This window comes from Protomyctophum parallelum (genome assembly GCF_964188405.1).
Source record: "Protomyctophum parallelum genome assembly, chromosome: 21".
In the NCBI taxonomy this organism is placed as follows: domain Eukaryota; kingdom Metazoa; phylum Chordata; class Actinopteri; order Myctophiformes; family Myctophidae; genus Protomyctophum; species Protomyctophum parallelum.
Window position 1 is genome coordinate 37,276,881 of NC_139713.1, and position 20,069 is coordinate 37,296,949.

A 20,069-nucleotide genomic window follows, 5' to 3' on the forward strand; every position below is an offset into this window, starting at 1 on the left:
TACCAGAGTGCCCAGACTGAGCTGGAGCAGTGTGTGTATAAATGTCACCCTGATAAGACAATTTGGACTGCTTTCTCTAAAGTCACATTTCCACTGCACGGTACCAGCTCAACTCAACTCCACTCTACTCTACTCACTTTGCTTCCCACTGCAGATAGGAGAGTGCCAAGTGATGTATGTAGTGTAGCATCCAAGACAAACTGCTACCATTTTAGGAATGAGGTAGGCCTGGCCATGCAATTGTTCATTTATGATTCATTAACATTCATTCATCCATTTACTATAAGTTTGTCAACAGTATTTGGGAGCATTCATGAAGGGAGAGTCCTTTGACTCTCATCTATCAGTAGTCTGCAGTGTATTCATGTCAACCTTTGGAGGTACTTTCACCTCATAGAAAACCCCAAGAGACGAGTGGAGTCCAGTCCAGTGGAGCCGGTACCATACAGTGGGAAAGAGACAAAACCAGGGATTGAATTCCCACAGCCAATATCAAGGGGGAAAAGATGTCCCATTCACAGTATTATTTATAGACAAAAACAACAACCAAAAACCCCCAACAAAACTAAAAGAAAACCAGCTCCTGACAGTTGGACTTAAACTGAATAGAAGTTCCACTCTAAAACGTTAACTGGTCATTCTTTTTAAGGGCCACATTTGGAAGGTTGTAAAATAAAAGATGTTCCTGGCCTGTGTTACTGCATGGTTTAACTGGGTAACTAAACTGATAGCAACAAGGCTGTGCATATAACTATACAATCCACTAAACATATATCTCTCAGGATTCTTTTTTTTTAATATATATATATTTTTCTTTTTGTAAACAGAGATGTCATCTGTCTAAACTCCACACTCCCTTGATACTTCATTTTTTTTTTTTGGTTGCATTTTTTGTTATCGTTCCAGATCCCCAAGACCAAAAACTAGACTTGGCGATTATGAAGCAACCTGATTGGTCTCCATCCATCGGGTAGCATCTTGCAAGTGATAAAAGTCCACGAAGGCGAAACCACGGCTTATACCTAGGGACAGCATTCAGATATAGACGGGAGGCGTGTTAGTCAGAGTCCATGGGCAATATTATGCAAACTGTCACAAACTGCTTCACCACCCAGGCCCTGTTTAGTAAAACGGGCCATTTAGGAGTTTTACCACAGCAACAAAGAAAAGAAAAATACATTCCTGAATGCCACAGCAAGAACCACATTCAACCAAAAAAGTGTGCCTCCCGGCATTTTTTACTTTCTCCAAATAGAAATATCCCTGCTCCTCTCACTTACCACATTTAAATGTTACATTTCTTATGTTTTCTTTAAGCCATTCGTATCATGAAAAGTAATTCTCAGTTGCTATGGCAAAACGGGTCTGAAAACGGAAGCAGATTGGCCCTATGGTCAAAGACTGGGGGAATTAAGGAATGGCCCTATGGTACACATGGTTCTCACCTGTCTTCTTCTTCATCAGCCTGACATCCACTGGCTGGGGGCCTTCAAGCTGCTCCATGGCAGCTCGAATCTAAAACACAAGACAAACATTAAAAGTTAGAAACCTGTAAATAAATAAAATAAAATAAACAAGTAGTTTCTCAAACCAGACAATGAATCCACAATCTTTGAACGTTACTTAAGAGTCTACAGCTCCTGAAAGCCGTGCGCACATTAAGCTTTAACATATCTTTGACCTTTCCATTATGCTAGGTTCATTGTGCAACTGGTATCACAGTTGCCTCTATTATTCACCTTGTTGTTCACACGTAACTTTGCATATTCTGATTATCCGCAATCGTTTTAGTCGCTCTGGATAAGAGCGTCTGCTAAACGCATTAAGCCCCATTGCCCCCACCGGCAGGGGCAGCGGCTGTCCACCTCTGAACAGCGCTCAGTGGGTTAATGGAGACCCAATTGGTCTCCGGTTCAACTTCCAACTCTGATGTTGCGGATTTCCCAACTAAACCCCTCTGGGGTTTAATGATGTAGAAAGCCTTACATGGTCCTCTGTGGCGTGAAGTGACAGACCCCAGAGCATGATGGTCTTGCTCTTCTTGTCGTCCCCTTGCTCTCTCCTGTAATCTTGTTCGGGGAAGTCTCCATCAGAGTGATAACCATCTTCTGATCGATCGCTGTTCCGCCGTTTCCTCCCTCGTGGCTGTGGGCAGTGGGCACGGGTCAATTAATCAACATGTAATCAAAACAAAGCTACACATGACGCCACTGGGCCTGTCACAATTACATAATGGCATATTGAAGATAATCGACTCTTTCAAACATACATTTAAAACAGATCCACAAGCTCATGACGATGCTGTGTCTCATTATTAAATATCTCAGTAACTTGTTATTTGCCATCTCTGCACAGTTTTGTATCCATCTCTGCAAATGTAATTTGTATTTATATGTTCAATGTCAAAAACACACAAAGAAAATCATTAATCGCAATTACTTGGATGACAATTAATCATCAAGTTAAATGTCATGTTGCTGACAGGCTTAACCCATTTTGGTGTTAGCAAAATGCTTTAGCTATTGAAAAATAGCAGATCTACAAGCTCATATCGCGCCACTCGGTGGCGCGATATGAGCTTGTAGATCTGCTATTTTTTTTTAAATTGAAGACACTTTTAGAATCTGATCTCAGGTCAGAATGGGGTTAATAATGAAACTGTCAGGATGTAATAGACTCCTAATAATCTCTCCTAATGGTACCAACATCATGTTATCTCAGTGAGTCCATGTGTTTCCTCCAACTGCGCCTTGGTCTGCCCCGGGGTCTTCTCCCAGTGGGACGTGCGTCGAGGACCTCCTAACCAGATGCCCCAACCACCTAAGCTGGCACCTTTCCAGGCAAGGAGCAGCGGTTCTACTCCGAGTCTCTCTCGTGTGACTGAACTTCTCACCCTAGTTAGGCTACTAGTTACTTTGTAGATCTTGATTATGCCCTATACACATTTTGGCCATTTGAAAAGAGCAGATCTGCTATTTTCAATAACATAACAGTTATGTTCTGTTATTTTCAAAGGCTTTTTATAAACTCGAGAAAACTTGAGATGGGACATTGTGCACAATTAGTATAGTCCTACTTTTGGTACTTTAACCCATTCTGACACCTGAGATCAGATTCATACGAGGTTTCCACTGGACACACACTGGTCTGATGAACCCATTCTGACCTGAGATCAGATTCTAAAAATGTCAGTCGCTCTTCGATTTTTCAAAAATAGCAGACCTACAAGCTCGTAGCGCGCCACTCGGTGGCGCGCTATGAGCTTGTAGATCTGCTATTTTTCAATAGCTAAAGCATAACATGACGCTGACACCGAAATGGGTGCCCGCCCAGAATGGGTATTTCTATATTGTAGTGGGTTAAATGAGCATTTGTATAGCAACACAAATTGATATTAATATGACATTACCCAACGTTAAGTATTGAATTTCAACCTGTTCATAGACTATTTTTTCCATCACTTTCGAGATGGAGCTTAGAATAGAAATAGGGCGGTAGTTGCCGGGTTCTAATTTACTCCCTTTTTTGTACAAGGGGGTTACTTTGGCCAGTTTAAAATCTTGGGGGACCTGTCCCTGTTTGATGGAGAGGTTAACTAACTACTAACTGATGTTGTTGTTGAGGTGCTGTTGCTATTGCTGCGTTGACCGATGCGGGTGGTGGTGAGTAGGTTGAAAAGACTTTGTTTCCTGGCGGTTCTGGTGAATGGAATACCTTTGGCGGTGAGTGCTCGTTGAAGTCCGACGACGGTCCAATCCGACATTAGCGTCGGTGCCGAGTCGTTAGTGCCGCGCGAGGAGGCGACGCGGCGGTTTTGCTGGAGAGCTGGGGGGGAACGTGAATCCCCACGAAACTCCCGAGGTGTCCGGTTGAGATCGGACGCGGCGGGACGAGGAGGTGCCTTGGCTGCTGACCTGGAGCCCTGCTGGTCCGGTGGCGTGTCGGGCACGGCGTTTGGGTCGGCGTCCTGGTGAGGACCGAGGAACAGGTCTTCGTCCTCCTCGGCATGTATATAGAGCAACCTGTTCAGGTCGGGCACTGCTAGTCCTTGGTCTGACATGCTGATTGTTGCTTGTTAGCTGGCTTGGTGGCAGAGAAATAATGCGCGATTTAACTCTGGTAACGTTAGGGTGTGCGTGTTTACAAGAAACTGGCACAGGGCATTTTTTGACAGTTGAGTTTAAGTACCCACGGTAATGGGCGACGTAGGAGTGGCCAGGCTAGTTGGAAGTGGGTGAGTGGTGGCATGGTTGGCAAGGGTGGAGTATTGGTTGGCAAGGGAGGAGATGGCAGGCAGGTGGGTTGTCTTCTGCTTGGCCAAACCTCCCGAACCTTTGTTGTTCCAACTCCATTTAAATGTCATGTTGCTGACAGGCTTAACCCATTTTGGTGTTAGCAAAATGCTTTAGCTATTGAAAAATAGCAGATCTACAAGCTCATATCGCGCCACCGAGTGGCGCGATACGAGCTTGTAGGTCTGCTATTTTTTTAGAATCTGATCTCAGGTCAGAATGGGGTTAATAAATAATAATGAAACTGTCAGGATGTAATAGACTCCTAATAATCTCTCCTAATGGTACCAACATCATGTTAGGCCTAAAAAAACCCAACTTTGGTTTCCGATTGGCTGTCATTTTTGGGCTGAGTAGGTAGGGAATTTATTTTATTTTATTTTATTTTTTCGTGGGAAGGATTGGTAGCAAGGATTTAACTTTTTTTTCCCTACGGCAATGATGGATAGGCTTCTTTTTTAATAACTTCAATATTTGCCTGAAATACCATCTTTTAAATAATGAATGGTTCAAGTACACATAACACTACATGCCTACAGCTAAACATTTGAAAACTTTGAATAGAATGTCCACACACTGGTTGAATACTTAATACGCATGTTTCATGATAAATTATTTTTATGTGATGTATTCCCATGCTTTTTGTTCTTGCTTAATGTAAATCGCTCTGGATTAAGAGCGTCTGATAAATGCCTAAATTGTAAATTGTACTGTCTTACAGTAACTAGAAGGCTCTGACAGTAATGAAATGCACAGTCACGTCAAACTGCTGCGCCTCCTCCTGCCTGCAACTCAGTTCATTTGAACTGTGGAATCATGGCAGGTCTAAAGACTACATTTGCAAGCCCCCTATTTTATTTAGTTGCGCCTGTGTTTTGGGGTGACATGAATCTTTCATGCTTGTAAACATTGTGAAATCACGCGTACTTCATTTATTGGCCATCCAGTTTTAGGTAACTACATTGGTGTCAGCAACAACCCACCTAACGTAAAACAACCTCTGCTTTCCAGCTCATGTTTTGACATAAAAAGTTAGAACGTGTTGCTGGCATCAACATAGCTAGCTATAGTGCTAGTTATTAAAAGACAAAAACATAGCTAACGTTAGCCCCATATGTGCCCTCTCCTCTCCCTACGCTCATTCTGTAGCTCGGAGCTACAGAATGAGCGTAGGGAGAGGGCACATATATGGGGCTAAGCTAACGTTCTGACGGGGTAGAAGCATGAGCCGAATGGGTTTCCTCCTCCTCCTCCTCGCATCTCAGGGCTAGATACCGAAAGTCAAACATGCCCAGCCTGGGCGCCTATAGGCTCCAGGGTGGGGGGGAAGAGTATGTCGGCTGAAATGATAGTCAATTTATCCGCTCGGTCGTGTCTCCTTTCTGCGGACTTAAACCGACACCGGCACGGTTTCACCTCCTTAATTATGTCTTCAAATGTTTTTGTACTCAATCGTATGATCTGTGGCGGTGCTTTGCACGGGCAGTGGACAGTCACAGACACCGTGCACAGGTCCATGCTGTATGTTGTCACTGTTGTGTTGTGTTGGGTTGTGCGTCTCCTCGCGATGACGCATTCCAAAACATTTGCGCACGTGATATTTTAGACGAAAGAAAACTTTATTTTGACTTCGCGCGTCCCAATGGTCTCATCAAAGATAATTTTAATTTTAATAAAGACCTTTTGGGTCTTACTCGGTCGCATTCTGAGCTTCTTTATTATTATTATTATTTTTTTTCACCAAATGCCAATAAAATAATATGAGTCGCGCATATTTAATAGAGTCGGTCGGCAACCGGAAACCAAAGTTTTCTTTTGTTAGGCCTTATCTCAGTGAGTCCATGTGTTTCCTCCAACTGCGCCTTGGTCTGCCCCGGGGTCTTCTCCCAGTGGGACGTGCGTCGAGGACCTCCTAACCAGATGCCCCAACCACCTAAGCTGGCACCTTTCCAGGCAAGGAGCAGCGGTTCTACTCCGAGTCTCTCTCGTGTGACTGAACTTCTCACCCTAGTTAGGCTACTAGTTACTTTGTAGATCTTGATTATGCCCTATACACATTTTGGCCATTTGAAAAGAGCAGATCTGCTATTTTCAATAACATAACAGTTATGTTCTGTTATTTTCAAAGGCTTTTTATAAACTCGAGAAAACTTGAGATGGGACATTGTGCACAATTAGTATAGTCCTACTTTTGGTACTTTAACCCATTCTGACACCTGAGATCAGATTCATACGAGGTTTCCACTGGACACACACTGGTCTGATGAACCCATTCTGACCTGAGATCAGATTCTAAAAATGTCAGTCGCTCTTCGATTTTTCAAAAATAGCAGACCTACAAGCTCGTAGCGCGCCACTCGGTGGCGCGCTATGAGCTTGTAGATCTGCTATTTTTCAATAGCTAAAGCATAACATGACGCTGACACCGAAATGGGTGCCCGCCCAGAATGGGTATTTCTATATTGTAGTGGGTTAAATGAGCATTTGTATAGCAACACAAATTGATATTAATATGACATTACCCAACGTTAAGTATTGAATTAAAGCTGCAATGGATACACAGGCCATTCAGATTTGTTTTTTCCTGGGAATCCCCCAAGGGCCCCCGGGGGTCCACAAACCCATTACTGAGAAGCACTGGGATGCATTCTAAGCATTCATGCAGTTATCTTTTATAAATGTCATTTTCAATGTGAAAACAGTCGACTGTAGTTCACTGCTGTCTATATACTTTAAACCACTATAGCTGCGTTACCTACGTTTACTGGGGACCCCCTGGGAATCCCCCAAGGGCCCCCGGGGGTCCACGAACGCTTAATTGAGAAGCACTGGGATGCATTCTAAGCATTCATGCACAGTTATCTTTTATAAATGTCATTTTCAATGTGAAAACAGTCGACTGTAGTTCACTGCTGTCTATATACTTCAAACCACAGCTGCGTTACCTACGTTTACTGGGGACCCCCTGGGAATCCCCCAAGGGCCCCAGGGGGTCCATGGACGCTTAATTGAGAAGCACTGGGATGCATTCTAAGCATTCATGCACAGTTATCTTTTATAAATGTCATTTTCAATGTGAAAAGACTGTAGTTCACTCGGTGGCGCGCTATGAGCTTGTAGATCTTCTATTTTTCAATAGTAGCTGCGCTACCTACGTTTACTGGGGACCCCCTGGGAATCCCCCAAGGGCCCCCGGGGGTCCACAAACCCTTAATTGAGAAGCACTGGGATGCATTCTAAGCATTCATGCACAGTTATCTTTTATAAATGTCATTTTCAATGTGAAAAGACTGTAGTTCACTGCTGTCTATATACTTCAAACCACTATAGCTGCGTTACCTACGTTTACTGGGGACCCCCTGGGAATCCGCCAGTTCTCAACGGGAACATCTCCACCCACTTGGTGTAATAGTCTATGGTGACCATGCAGCAACATGGTGTTCCCCTTCTTGCTCCTCGGGAACGTTAGGTCGATCCCGAGAGCCTCTCCTGCCTGGCTCACCTGGGTGGACTGCATCATTCCTGGATGGTTTCTGATTCTCTGGCTTGTACTGCTGGCAAACCAGACACCTCTTCACATGCTCCCAGACATCCTTCCGGATCGTGGGCCACCAGGCCACCTCGAGAGCACGCAAGAGAGTCTTCAGCTTGCCCAAGTGTCCACTCATGGGTCGGTCGTGGAAGTACTCCAGGAAGCACTGGACAAAACTCCCCTTCATATCCGCTCTGCATTGTTTTGGTAAGGTGCCACAGGTCAAAGCCAGATATCTGCAGTCTTCAAAAATGATTGGCGTACAACCAACGGCGATTGCCAGAAGGAAGGCACCACTCGGGGGGAGACGTGCTTTGATACCTGGGCGACCCCCAAAGTGCTCAAGAAAGGAGCATCATTATTCAAAGGAGAATCGCAAGAAAAGTGCACCTCATTACCGTTGTACTGAGGAAGGCTTTGCTGTTGCATGAAGCCAGCGTGTCTGAGTCACCATGAGTTTAAGGTTTGTTTTGATATTTCTTTTGTTCATATGCATTTTATTTGTATTTTTATGTGCTTTGTTTTCGGTTTATTGCTCTGATTTGTTGAATGAGTAATTGGAAAGAAGAAAATCCATGTCCAGACAGACAGAGAAAGGTCTAGGTGTAAGTATGTAGGAGTAGCATGCCAAAGTTTGTGCTATTGCCATTGAGAATGCATTGGGCGTTGGCCCCCAGCCAACATTCAACAGAATACACAGTCAACTTGAGAATGACATTATAATGGCTTTATTTGTGTATGTCCAGAGCACCACCTTCTCACCAAAACAAAGTGTGAAAAAATAAATACCCGCTGTGTTACATGGCATGGTTCCAAGTCAGTTTTTCAACTTGTATTTCTTACTTTTGTATGCAATCAAAATAAATGGTAAAGGCAACATACAGACTGTATATTATGTAGGAACACAGTGAACACATGACGGGAACTGATAAAAAGAAGAAAAAACGTAAAAGAAGCGCATGACTAGCCTCCGCTGGCTTGGGATCAGATGCCTGACCTTATGACCAGCCTCAGCTGGCCATGCTGTCTCCCAGAGAGCATGTCTCACCTCTAATAACCCAACAACAATGAACATGGGGGTCGCTACCCCTCGAGGGGTCCCCAAACTATTTGGGGGGGGGTCCCCAAATTATTAAAATATGTTTTCTTTTAGTTTTTTGGCAACTGAATGGCTGGGAAATGGAAATGTAAGAGTGTACATAATACACACCTACTGTGAGTGTATAGTGAGTGTGTGAGTGTATCGAAACAAAACAAAAACAAAGACAAAAACATAAAATAAGACTAACTACATCAAAAGATGATATCTAAAGACACATCCAGAATTACTGTGACTTTCATGTGTCATTTGAACCATCAAAGTATGGCCATGTAAAGATAGTGATATCATACTGATCTATAGATATAGTTATATTCCACCCATAGATAGTTACCGCATATCAAACCAAATGCTTTTCTCTCTAGCATCTTGCCATGTTTAGGAGGCATATTATGGTGAACAAAATGTCCCAAATTAACATACAGCTAATGAATTAGTATAAAAAAAATACCACAATTGTTTCATAATCATAATAAACAAATGATTACCCAAAGTGAAACAACAAAAATAAAATACACAGAATTAAATCCAAATCTTCCTAAAAAAGACAATATAAATAACATCTTACTTTCTATGGTCAAATCAAAAGTTGATACAATCATTTCCAAACGGCGTTACATTCTTAGACCCATCTCCCACAGTTTCTTCCTTATAAAGTCAAGAACCATCAAACCACACAGATTAACTTCAAATAGGCTACTGAGGACAGCTTGATCACGTTCGGTCATCACGTTTTACCAGAGCTTTCTTACTGTCTGTCTCTCGTACAACCGTCTCCCTCTCAGCTTTCCTACTGTCTATCTCTCCTACACTGTCTCCCTCTCAGCTGTCCTACGGTCTGTCTCTCCTACACTGTCTCCCTCTCAGCTGTCCTACAGTCTGTCTCTCCTACACTGTCTCCCTCTCAGCTGTCCTACAGTCTGTCTCTCCTACACTTTCTCCCTCCCAGCTTTCCTACAGTCTGTCTCTCATACACTGTCTCCCTCTCAGCTGTCGTACAGTCTGTCTCTCCTACACTGTCTCCCTCTCAGCTGTCCTACAGTCTGTCTCTCCTACACTGTCTGTCTCTCAGCTGTCCTACAGTCTGTCTCCCTCCCTCTCTGAGTCCTGGAATATCCTGGAAAGTGTGCAATGATCAGTGAAGACAATAAAGGCTCTATCTATTATGATACATAACATTCCAACTCCAAATCAATTGGATTGCATACACTCGTAAATAACAAACGAAACTTCTGTTGTCCGTGTAAAGTATATAGTCTTTGACATAATACTACTACTAGTAGTAAGTACCTTTTCCTGTGTCCACATAATTATTGTGCATAATTGTGAAATTGTAAAAAAAAACACAAAAAAGTGAATATGTCTGTCCCCACAAAAGTCACTCACTCGTGCCAAGTTTTTATCTTGGACTATTCACTTAATTCCGATTCATCACCACACACACACACACACACACACACACACACACACACACACACACACACACACACACACACACACACACACACACACACACACACACACACACACACACACACACACACACACACACACACACACACACACACACACACACACACACACACACACACACACACACAGTATTGAGGGCTTTTTGGTGGGACACCACAGCTGCCTGTTCAACACAAGGTGAGCAGGTGGGCTTTCCTGTAGCTATCAGGAAAAAAGGAGAGGCTTTGGCATGGAAAAGTCTGGTAAATAACTTAAGATAAGTAAATAAGATGTAAATAAGCTAAGAGAGACCCTACGAGTGTGCTTTTTGTGTGTGGAAAGAGCTTCTACATTTTTCTTTCTTGCTTTGATCTCCTCCCCCCCCCCCCTCCCTTCTTCCCTTTCTTTGTTTTATTGGGAAAACAACACGATGGGAACGATGCACAAAATCTAATTTCACCCACAAAACTGTGACGTGACAATAGAGATGATTCCCATTCTGTAGAACAAAGGGAATCACATTTTTAGCCTTTTCATTAGGTGATAGTATAAAACACATTTTCTATACTAGCACCCAATAAAAAGATTGGCCATAGATTAATTCAATATATTATAAAGTCAATAGACTGTTAACTGCTGTGGCCATACAGTACAGACACAGTATGAATGTTTGCCACAGAAGTTGGTGGTGTTTTTGTTGTTGTGTGAGTCACATGCATCATGGGTGCATCACCAGCAGAGGGCGTACAGGTGAGCCACAGACCCTCTTCTTATCCACTTCAACCCCAGCCTCAATATAAAAAGATTGGAGATCTACAAACTCACGACCTGTTGTGAGGGGTCATTATTAACCATTATTATCATTAACCCCAACTTCAACATTATCCAAAAAATAGCAGATCTACAAAGTGGTCATTCTTGAACCTCGGGGACCCATGTTTGGGTCGTGGACCCATTTGTATGGATTGTGTAACCGAGATCTCCTATACTTATAGGGGACTGTCAGAGGAGTCTATAAGGGCTCGTATTCGGGGAGGCCTTATAGCCTAAGGATCTGTATTTCTTCTTAGGAGCTGGGGAGGGAACGGAGCTAAAGCCTGTCTCTAGATACCTCCTTTCTTATATTCTTAACCCATTCTGACCGGGCACCCATTTTGGTGTCAGCATCATGTTATGCTTTAGCTATTTAAAAATAGCAGATCTGGCCCAGGCCGTAGCGTAACGGTCTGGGCACCGGACTGGTGATCCAGTCGCGGTGTGCCGCGGGTTCGACTCCCGGACCCGACACGGCCTTTACCGCATGTCATCCCCCCATCTCTCTCCCGTTTCCTGTCAGCCTACTTTCTATCCCTTAAAAAAAAAATCAATAAAGGCGTAAGCCGCAAAAAATATCTTAAAAAAAAATAAAAAAATAGCAGATCTACAAGCTCATATCGCGCCACCGAGTGGCGCGATACGAGCTTGTAGGTCTGCTATTTTTGAAAAATCGAAGAGCGACTGACATTTTTAGAATCTGATCTCAGGTCAGAATGGGTTCATCAGACCAGTGTGTGTCCGGCGGAAACCTCGTATGAATCTGATCTCAGGTCAGAATGGGTTGATGATGTACTTTATAGGTGACGTGACGTCATGGCCTTCCGTGACAACAGATTGCGAGTAAATATCCCCCCCTCTTTTGTTTCCTACAAAAGAAATATATTATTTCAAAATATATTTAAAAAGAAATAGTAAAAGATAACTTTTCATTCATTAAAAACAATTCCAACATTTTTCAAAAGGGTTTCATGAATAAAATATATATTTTTAAATAATTTTCATAAATAAGCTTGTGGATCTGCCATTTTCAATTGAACCATGTCTTTCTAAAAGGTTCTGTGCTTGGTCGGGGCCAACACCTTTCACCTCCTTTAGGAAACAGCCCATGCATCTGGCAGAAGATAATCACAGACAGGCTGCTTTGGGTTGGGTTGGGTTGGAGCACCATCCTCCCCCCAGTGGAGCGACCTCTCAGTCACCACTGGGCCACAGGCAGCCATCGTGTCCCATCTGATGGAAAAGCCATCATTTGATTTTCCCATAACGTCGTTGTCGGATGAAAACCTTGCCAGTTACATTTCAGGAAATGGAGTTCCAATGGATCCAATGTAGTTATTATTTAGTCACAAGGTCTTGTTAATACTTTGCATTGGTTTAATACTTATAAAACCCACACACTCAACCATATTCAACCAGGTGTCCCTATTTTGTGAACGTCACTATACAATTTACGTTTGCACGACACTGTCATGCGATGAAGCATAATATAGGGCATTAATTTATATAAACAAACGTTAAAACGATTTTTCACAAATGCCGTCAGCATTGGTGCACTTCTCGACACTTTGTGGTTGGTTGCAAGGAGTTGCATGGCGAATCGTTGTGTGTGGTTTGGGCTTAAATGACGGCAATGACAGGCTCTTTGACAGACGGAGCCATTGTTTCTAAACACAAGAGTATGTTTCACAAACGGAGAATGGACACCGCAGGACGTGTTCTGCTCTGCGCGTGGACAGGAAGGAGGCGAAGGCGTCGTTTAGACCTTGGAGGCGTTCTGCTGTAGCGCGTCGTCGTCTTCCTCGTCCACGCTCAGGTCCAGACGAAGGCTGTCCAGGGTCTGCCTCATCAGAGCGGACTCCTTACGCCTGCACAGAGGACCAGCAAAAAATAACGTGAACACATAGACATCAAAGGGGGGCTTCAGCCCCCGCATGCCCTTGGCTTTTACCCGTCTGTATAAAACAACTGCCTTCTCCAGACCATGAATGCAGCATTTACTATGGTGAAAGAAATGCAAATGCCCTCCCTCTCCTTTCCATGCCATATGCGAGAATTTCTTTTTTCTGAACTCTCCCGATCTTGAACGCAGCATTTTGCGGTGAAAGAATTTATTTAGAGATCCATGTCATCGCCGCATCTCCAGTAGCCAACGAGTGTGGGGTCACGCCCCGGAAAATAGCAGATCTACAAGCTCTCAACGCGTCGCAGTGCGATGGCGAAAGGGCCTTTCTGTGTGGAGTTTGCATGTTCTCCTCGTGTCTCCTAGGGTAGGCACGCTCACAAAAAACATGCAGTAATCCTGGTCTCTAAACTACCTCCCCCTGGCCAGCTGGGGCGTCTGATGGAGGGGAAAGGAACTGGTAATAACGTGTTCGTTCCACGCGCTACGTCCAACCGGGGAAACTCTCCCTGGTCAGGTGAAAAGAAGCAGCTTGGACTCCTCATGCATAGAAGGAAGCATGAGGTCAGTATGCTGCACCCCCCCCCCCCAGGTTGGCAGAGGAAGTTAGGATTAGGATTAGATTATTGACACTAGGTGAAAAAAATCATGGGATAAAAATGATATATAAAAAAACAAATCTTACTTCATCTGGAGGTGCTGGTCCAGTAGTTGTCTCTGCAGTCTCCCAGACGTCTCTCTCTCCTCAGAGAGCTCCCTCTGGGTGTGTCTGTACTGGGCCTCCTTCCGGCTCGTCTCCTCCTCGGCCTCGTTGAGCTGCCGCTTCAGAGCGCGCATCCTCTGGGTCAGCTGCGTGGGAGCATTGGCAATGGATGGAGAATTGACATGTGTGTTATGTACTGGTCCACTAGTCCCTTCCTAACATTTTTGTCTAGTTTTTTTAATTTGTTGATACAATTGTCAATATATTTAGTCTTAGATCAAAAGAGAGGATCCGGGCAGTTGCCTTTTTAATTCAATTAAAGGCTTGCCTCATTTCGACCTTGTTGGTCAAAACATGTTAAAAGATGTGCACAAATGTTCATGATTTTAACCCATTCTGAACAGGCACCCATTTTGGTGTCGGCATCGTGTTATGCTTTAGCTATTGAAAAATAGCAGATCTACAAGCTCATATCGCGCCACTGATACGATACGAGCTTGTAGGTCTGCTATTTTTGAAAAATCGAAGAGCGACTGACATTTCTAGAATCTGATCTCAGGTCAGAATGGGTTAATCAGACCAGTGTGTGTCCAGTGGAAACCTTGTATGAATCTGATCTCAGGTCAGAATGGGTTAAACAGAGTAAGCCAAGAAGAGGGACCTGCATCTGCATCTTATGAAATATCCATATGAAGAGAAAAATACTATGCTTTGGTGAGACAAATCTATAACTGTCCTCTATCGCCCTCTAGTGAGAATCTGTATATAATGAAATGATGTGTGTGTGTGTGTGTGTGTGTGTGTGTGTGTGTGTGTGTGTGTGTGTGTGTGTGTGTGTGTGCGTGCATAAGTGCGTGAGTAAGTGCGTGCGTTACCAGGTCTTTCTGTTCAGTAGATATCCGGTGTTCCTCCTCCAGTTGGTCAGACAGTTCATTAATCTTTCTCTCCAGTTTGCTGACGGTGTTGTTCAGAGCTGCCTTGTTCCTGAAATACACTCCTCTTTAACAACCTTTTACACTGGACTAGCAACATATTCCTCTTTAACAACCTTTTACACTGGACTTAGACTAGCAACATATTCCTCTTTAACAACCTTTTACACTGGACTAGCAACATATTCCTCTTTAACAACCTTTTACACTGGACTAGCAACATATTCCTCTTTAACAACCTTTTACACTGGACTAGCAACATATTCCTCTTTAACAACCTTTTACACTGGACTTAGACTAGCAACATATTCCGAGATGCAACAGGTTCTGAGCTTATTGTATGAATGTGTCACAGTCACAGACTGTGCCTGTCTTGTTATTTCTATGTTGTGTTTTTGTTTTGGTTCCATTATGTTCTTGTGTTCCCCAGCTGTATCTCATGTGTAATCAGCCCTCATCATCATGTGTGTATAAAAGCCTTTTTTTTCTCTCCCTTCTTTCTAATTATTTGACCGGCCCAAAACATTGTGTTTATTGTCATGATTTGTCACAGCAAGAGTTGGCTTTGTCCGAGGCTTAAAAGGTCTAATACCTATTGAAACGTCTATAGGAAAAATGAATGTGAAATTATTTCCCGGGCCTGTCGTGGTCATGAAAGGGGGCTGGGGGGACTGCGACGCTCTACTCTGCCTGGCTGCCCTGCCATACATTATGGAGACTTCACCCACCTCTCCTCCGTGCGGAGGACGTTCTCCAGCTCCTTGACTCTGCTCTCCGTCCTGGAGATCACGTCCTCCTGGACCCTGGACGTCTGGAGCTCGTCCACCTCCACGCGCAACTCACGGATCTGTGCATGGGGGTGACCAGATGGACACAGTGGTTATCAGACTTTAGAACGTCAAGAACCCCCGCCTCCCCCCCCCCCCCATTTGGCCACGGACCCCCCCCCCACCATTTGAGACAATCTATAACCCATTCTGACCTGAGATCAGATTCACACGAGGTTTCCACTGGACACACACTGGTCTGATTAACCCATTCTGACCTGAGATCAGTTCTAAAAATGTCAGTCGTTCTTCGATTTTTCAAAAAATAGCAGACCTACAAGCTCGTATCGCGCCACTCGGTGGCGCGATATGAGCTTGTAGATCTGCTATTTTTCAATAGCTAAAGCATAACATGATGCCAACACCAAAATGGGTGCCCGGTCAGAATGGGATAATATAAAATCCTAATTCTGAGAGTGTAGAAAATAGAACCAAGTGTACACTACGTCGTAGGTCTATTTGGTTTGATCTGTACGCTCTCGGAGTTACAGTCCCGTAACTCCTCAAATGGACCCGTACGAGTCCTTTTGGAACACTCTCCTTTGTGCAGGCGCACGCACTCACGCACGCAGACACAGACACAGACACACACACACACACACACACACACACACACACACACACACACACAGTGTGTGCGTAGACTGCGTACCTGTCTCTCCAGTATGACTTTCTCACAGTCCAGCTGTTCATTGAGATCCTTCTCCTGAATCAGCTTCAACTGTAACTGTTCAGTCTGAAATCAACAAGTCATACATAAAAATAGTCAGTCGATGAATCACCAGCATTGTGACTGAAAATATAAAAAAAAACACATGTACATTGTCAGTGTCAGGAGCAAATCTTGCATCATCACATTTTTATTTTATTTTAAACAACAATTCACCTGTTCAATAGATCTTTTGTGTTTACTGGCCCATCTCTGCTCACTATCATGAAGCTCCTCCAGGTCACTTTCAAGATCAATCATTTTCTCCTGAAAAGGACACACACATTGAACACAGAGGAATCCACCAAGGCCTAAATAAACACTTCTTACTTGTCTCCCTGTCTCTCCTACACTCCCTCTCAGCTTTCCTACTGTCTGTCTCTCCTACACTGTCTCCCTCTCAGCTGTCCTACTGTCTGTCTCTCCTGTGCTGTCTCCCTCTCAGCATTATTACTGTCTGTCTCTCCTACACTGTCTCCCTCTCAGCTTTCCTACTGTCTGTCTCTCCTGTGCTGTCTCCCTCTCAGCTTTATTACTGTCTGTCTCTGCTACACTGTCTCCCTCTCAGCTGTCCTACTGTCTGTCTCTCCTGTGCTGTCTCCCTCTCAGCATTATTACTGTCTGTCTCTCCTACACTGTCTCCCTCTCAGCTTTCCTACTGTCTGTCTCTCCTGTGCTGTCTCCCTCTCAGCTTTATTACTGTCTGTCTCTCCTACGCTGTCTCCCTCTCAGCTGTCTTACTGTCTGTCTCTCCTACACTGTCTCTCTCTCAGCTTTCCTACTTTCTGTCTCTCCTACGCTGTCTGTCTCTCAGCTATATTACTGTCTGTCTCTCCTACACTGTCTCTCGGCTTTCCTACTGTCTGTCTCTCCTACACTGTCTCCCCAGCTTTCCTACTGTCTGTCTCTCCTACACTGTCTCTCGGCTTTCCTACTGTCTGTCTGTCTCTCCTACACTGTCTCCCCAGCTTTCCTACTGTCTGTCTCTCCTACACTGTCTCCCCAGCTTTCCTACTGTCTGTCTCTCCTACACTGTCTCCCCAGCTTTCCTACTGTCTGTCTCTCCTACACTGTCTCCCCAGCTTTCCTACTGTCTGTCTCTCCTACACTGTCTCCCCAGCTTTCCTACTGTCTGTCTCTCCTACACTGTCTCCCCAGCTTTCCTACTGTCTGTCTCTCCTACACTGTCTCCCCAGCTTTCCTACTGTCTGTCTCTCCTAATATATTAAATAACTTCTGCGTAGAGGTCTATTGTGACTCATCCCTGTCCTCTTGTTGTGAGAATACAAGGTTGAAAGGGGACAGATTAACAGTCTTTAGAAATGGCTACATTAACATTATTTATTCATGAGGTTATGGAATTAGTACAACACTGCTTCGAAGGATTAGCATAATTAATACCACATTAACCTTAAATTCTGATGACCACGACCAACTGATTCACCGATTCATTTTAAGTTCATCCCTGTGTGAACGGGGGCCTGTGTGCTTTTGGTCTGAAGCAATGGAAATCACTTTGAATTGTTGTTGAAATGTGCTAAACACATACAATAACGTGCCGTGTCTTGTAGCAGTAGGAGAGTACTGGTAGTAGTAGTAGTCATATAAATAGTGGTAGTATCAGTACTAGTAGTAGTAAAAATAGTAGTAGTATCAATTTACAATGTAGGCACATATCAGACGCTCTCATCCAGAGTGTAAGATCAGGCTAAATGTCATAAACAATGAGTCAACAATTGACAGGGTAAATGGTCAGGTTCAGTAAGTACAGTGCAAAGTAAAATAATTAAATCCTTCAAAGACGTTCTAAGCAACATTCTATCTATTAACATGCTCAGCATTTGTGGTCACTGCTGGTCAAACAGACAGCAGAGATTGCATGTCAATTAACCAACATAGCATGCATCGTATACCGTAGCTAGAAAACGTTGACAAGGAGTGATACAAGGATTAGGGGAGTGCTAGTGGGTGAAGTAGTGCTAGGGAAGTGGTGAGCTTTCAGACTCTGGAGTGAGTCTGCAGCCCTGACTGCAGAGGGAAAGGTCAGAGTTCATTTCACTGTTTGGGGGGGGGGGTGCAGGAGCGGCCTTTGTAGTGTTGGCCAGGACAGACATTCTGTGATAGCTGAGCCAACTGAGTGTGAAGGGGAGTAGGGGGTGGATGGTTTCTTGACGGTTATGGGGGTGCCATGCCTTTGATTAGCTTGTGTTCAGTGTTCTGAACTGAGCGTAGGCGGAAAACCGGAAGCCGAAGTGAAGGGAACGCAAAGATTTCAGGGTTGAAGGCCACCGGGCCTGCTGAGCAGTTCTGGATCAGCTGAATGCCGCCGGCACGCTTGGTCTTCAACCTCCCAGAATATCAGTAATAGTAGTAGTAGTTGTATTCGTAGCAGTAGTATTACCTGTGCCTGTTTAACCTGTTTACTCAGGTCGTCTTTAGCCTGGTTGACCGTCTGCAGCTCCATGTGCAGGTCATCTACGGTCCTGTCGGCTTGTTTCCACTGCAGCTGAATGCGCTCTCTGAGCTGGATCTCCTCCTCTAAGGTCCTCTCCTTGTCGCTCAGCTTCTCAGACACCTGACAAGACACACACAAAGACACACACACACACACATCAAAGACGCATTTCTAGTCTTGGAGTGTGACGTGCCAACACTTCTGATTATTGCGACTTTTGCGTCAGCTATTTAAAAATAGCAGATGTACAAGGCGGCTTGCAGCGAGTCGACGTGTGCCGCGCTGGAAGCCTCTACGAAGCTCCTCCAGGTCACTGCTCCTCTACGTCACGTCGTGCCGCGCTGCAAGCTTGCGCTGTACATGTGCTATTTTTGAAAAAAATAAAATTGAACAACACAAATCTTCTCTTCTCGGGGGTCCCGGCAGGGGTCATCGCCATGTTGGCTTGTGGGGGACATTTTTGTCAGCATTCCATTTTTGCCACGGACATACAAAATGAGTGCACAAACATAATATTACCAGAAACACACGAGGTAAACACGAGTGTTCAATTGAACACTCGCAGAGTTAAGGGGATCTTTGCAAATAAAACATTTGAGAACCACTATAGTGCTAGTTGGACTCATAATGTGCCCTAGAGTCATAGTAAATAATTGTCATACATATTCTGAAGAACATCTGGAGACTTGACATTCAGTAAGTAGGTCTTATGATCAAAATGAGAACATTATAATGGTGTGTAAAACAGAACATCTATGTTGGTGACCCCCTGAGGATTGGCCTCAGGTCGATAGTTGTAATATCCTCACCTCTCCCTGCAGTCTGGTGACGGCTCCCTGGAGCGTCAGCAGCTCCTGGTCTTTCTCCATCAGGGACTCTTCAAGCTCCTCCACCCTGGTCTGGGCGTCGTCGCGGAGCTTCTGCTGCAGACTCAGCTCTGCCCCTGCCTGGGTGGAGGCCTGCAAGGCCTCTCCTAGCTGGAGGAACAACAGAGACTTTACCCTGAGTTCTCTAACCCTAACCCTGCCTGGGTGGAGGCCTGCAAGGCCTCTCCTAGCTGGAGGAACAACAGAGACTTTACCCTGAGTTCTCTAACCCTAACCCTGCCTGGGTGGAGGCCTGCAAGGCTGGGGAAACCTTTGAGTTAGAAACTGTCAGAAACTGACAATAAAATGTGAAAATAGCAAAATCTGCACACGAGTTGTAATGCAACCCAATGTAAGCAATTAGCAAAGTCAATCAGCAAATTGAACTATTTTTGAAATAGGGTTTGACTGACTAATTCATAATTAATTTTGTAAGTTTGGATCCAAGGGAAACACCAAATGTATCTTTTGGGTCTTGAGCTGAAA

At 44.3% G+C, this 20,069-nt stretch overlaps 1 protein-coding gene and 1 long non-coding RNA gene across 2 annotated transcripts in view; both read right to left on the minus strand.

Moving 5' to 3' along the window:
• Nucleotides 1–8: 8 nt before the first annotated feature.
• LOC310879269 lies at nt 9–2,118 on the minus strand. Its single transcript, XR_014570984.1, has 3 exons — nt 1,987–2,118; nt 1,446–1,515; nt 9–1,022 (listed from the first exon to the last, which is right to left on the minus strand). It is a non-coding gene; the product is annotated as an uncharacterized lncRNA (long non-coding RNA).
• Nucleotides 2,119–12,772: 10,654 nt separating this feature from the next.
• The window catches only part of LOC310879176 (uncharacterized protein), a 55,644-nt gene continuing 48,347 nt past the window's right edge, over nt 12,773–20,069 (minus strand). Inside the window, exons 14-21 of the mRNA XM_083793628.1 lie at nt 19,527–19,694; nt 18,664–18,837; nt 16,440–16,529; nt 16,206–16,289; nt 15,455–15,573; nt 14,670–14,778; nt 13,777–13,940; nt 12,773–13,056 (exon numbers count right to left, since the gene is read on the minus strand). Coding sequence (XP_083649754.1) covers nt 12,948–13,056; nt 13,777–13,940; nt 14,670–14,778; nt 15,455–15,573; nt 16,206–16,289; nt 16,440–16,529; nt 18,664–18,837; nt 19,527–19,694 — 1,017 coding nt within the window. The 3' untranslated portion in view covers nt 12,773–12,947. The remainder of the gene's footprint in view (nt 13,057–13,776; nt 13,941–14,669; nt 14,779–15,454; nt 15,574–16,205; nt 16,290–16,439; nt 16,530–18,663; nt 18,838–19,526; nt 19,695–20,069) is intronic.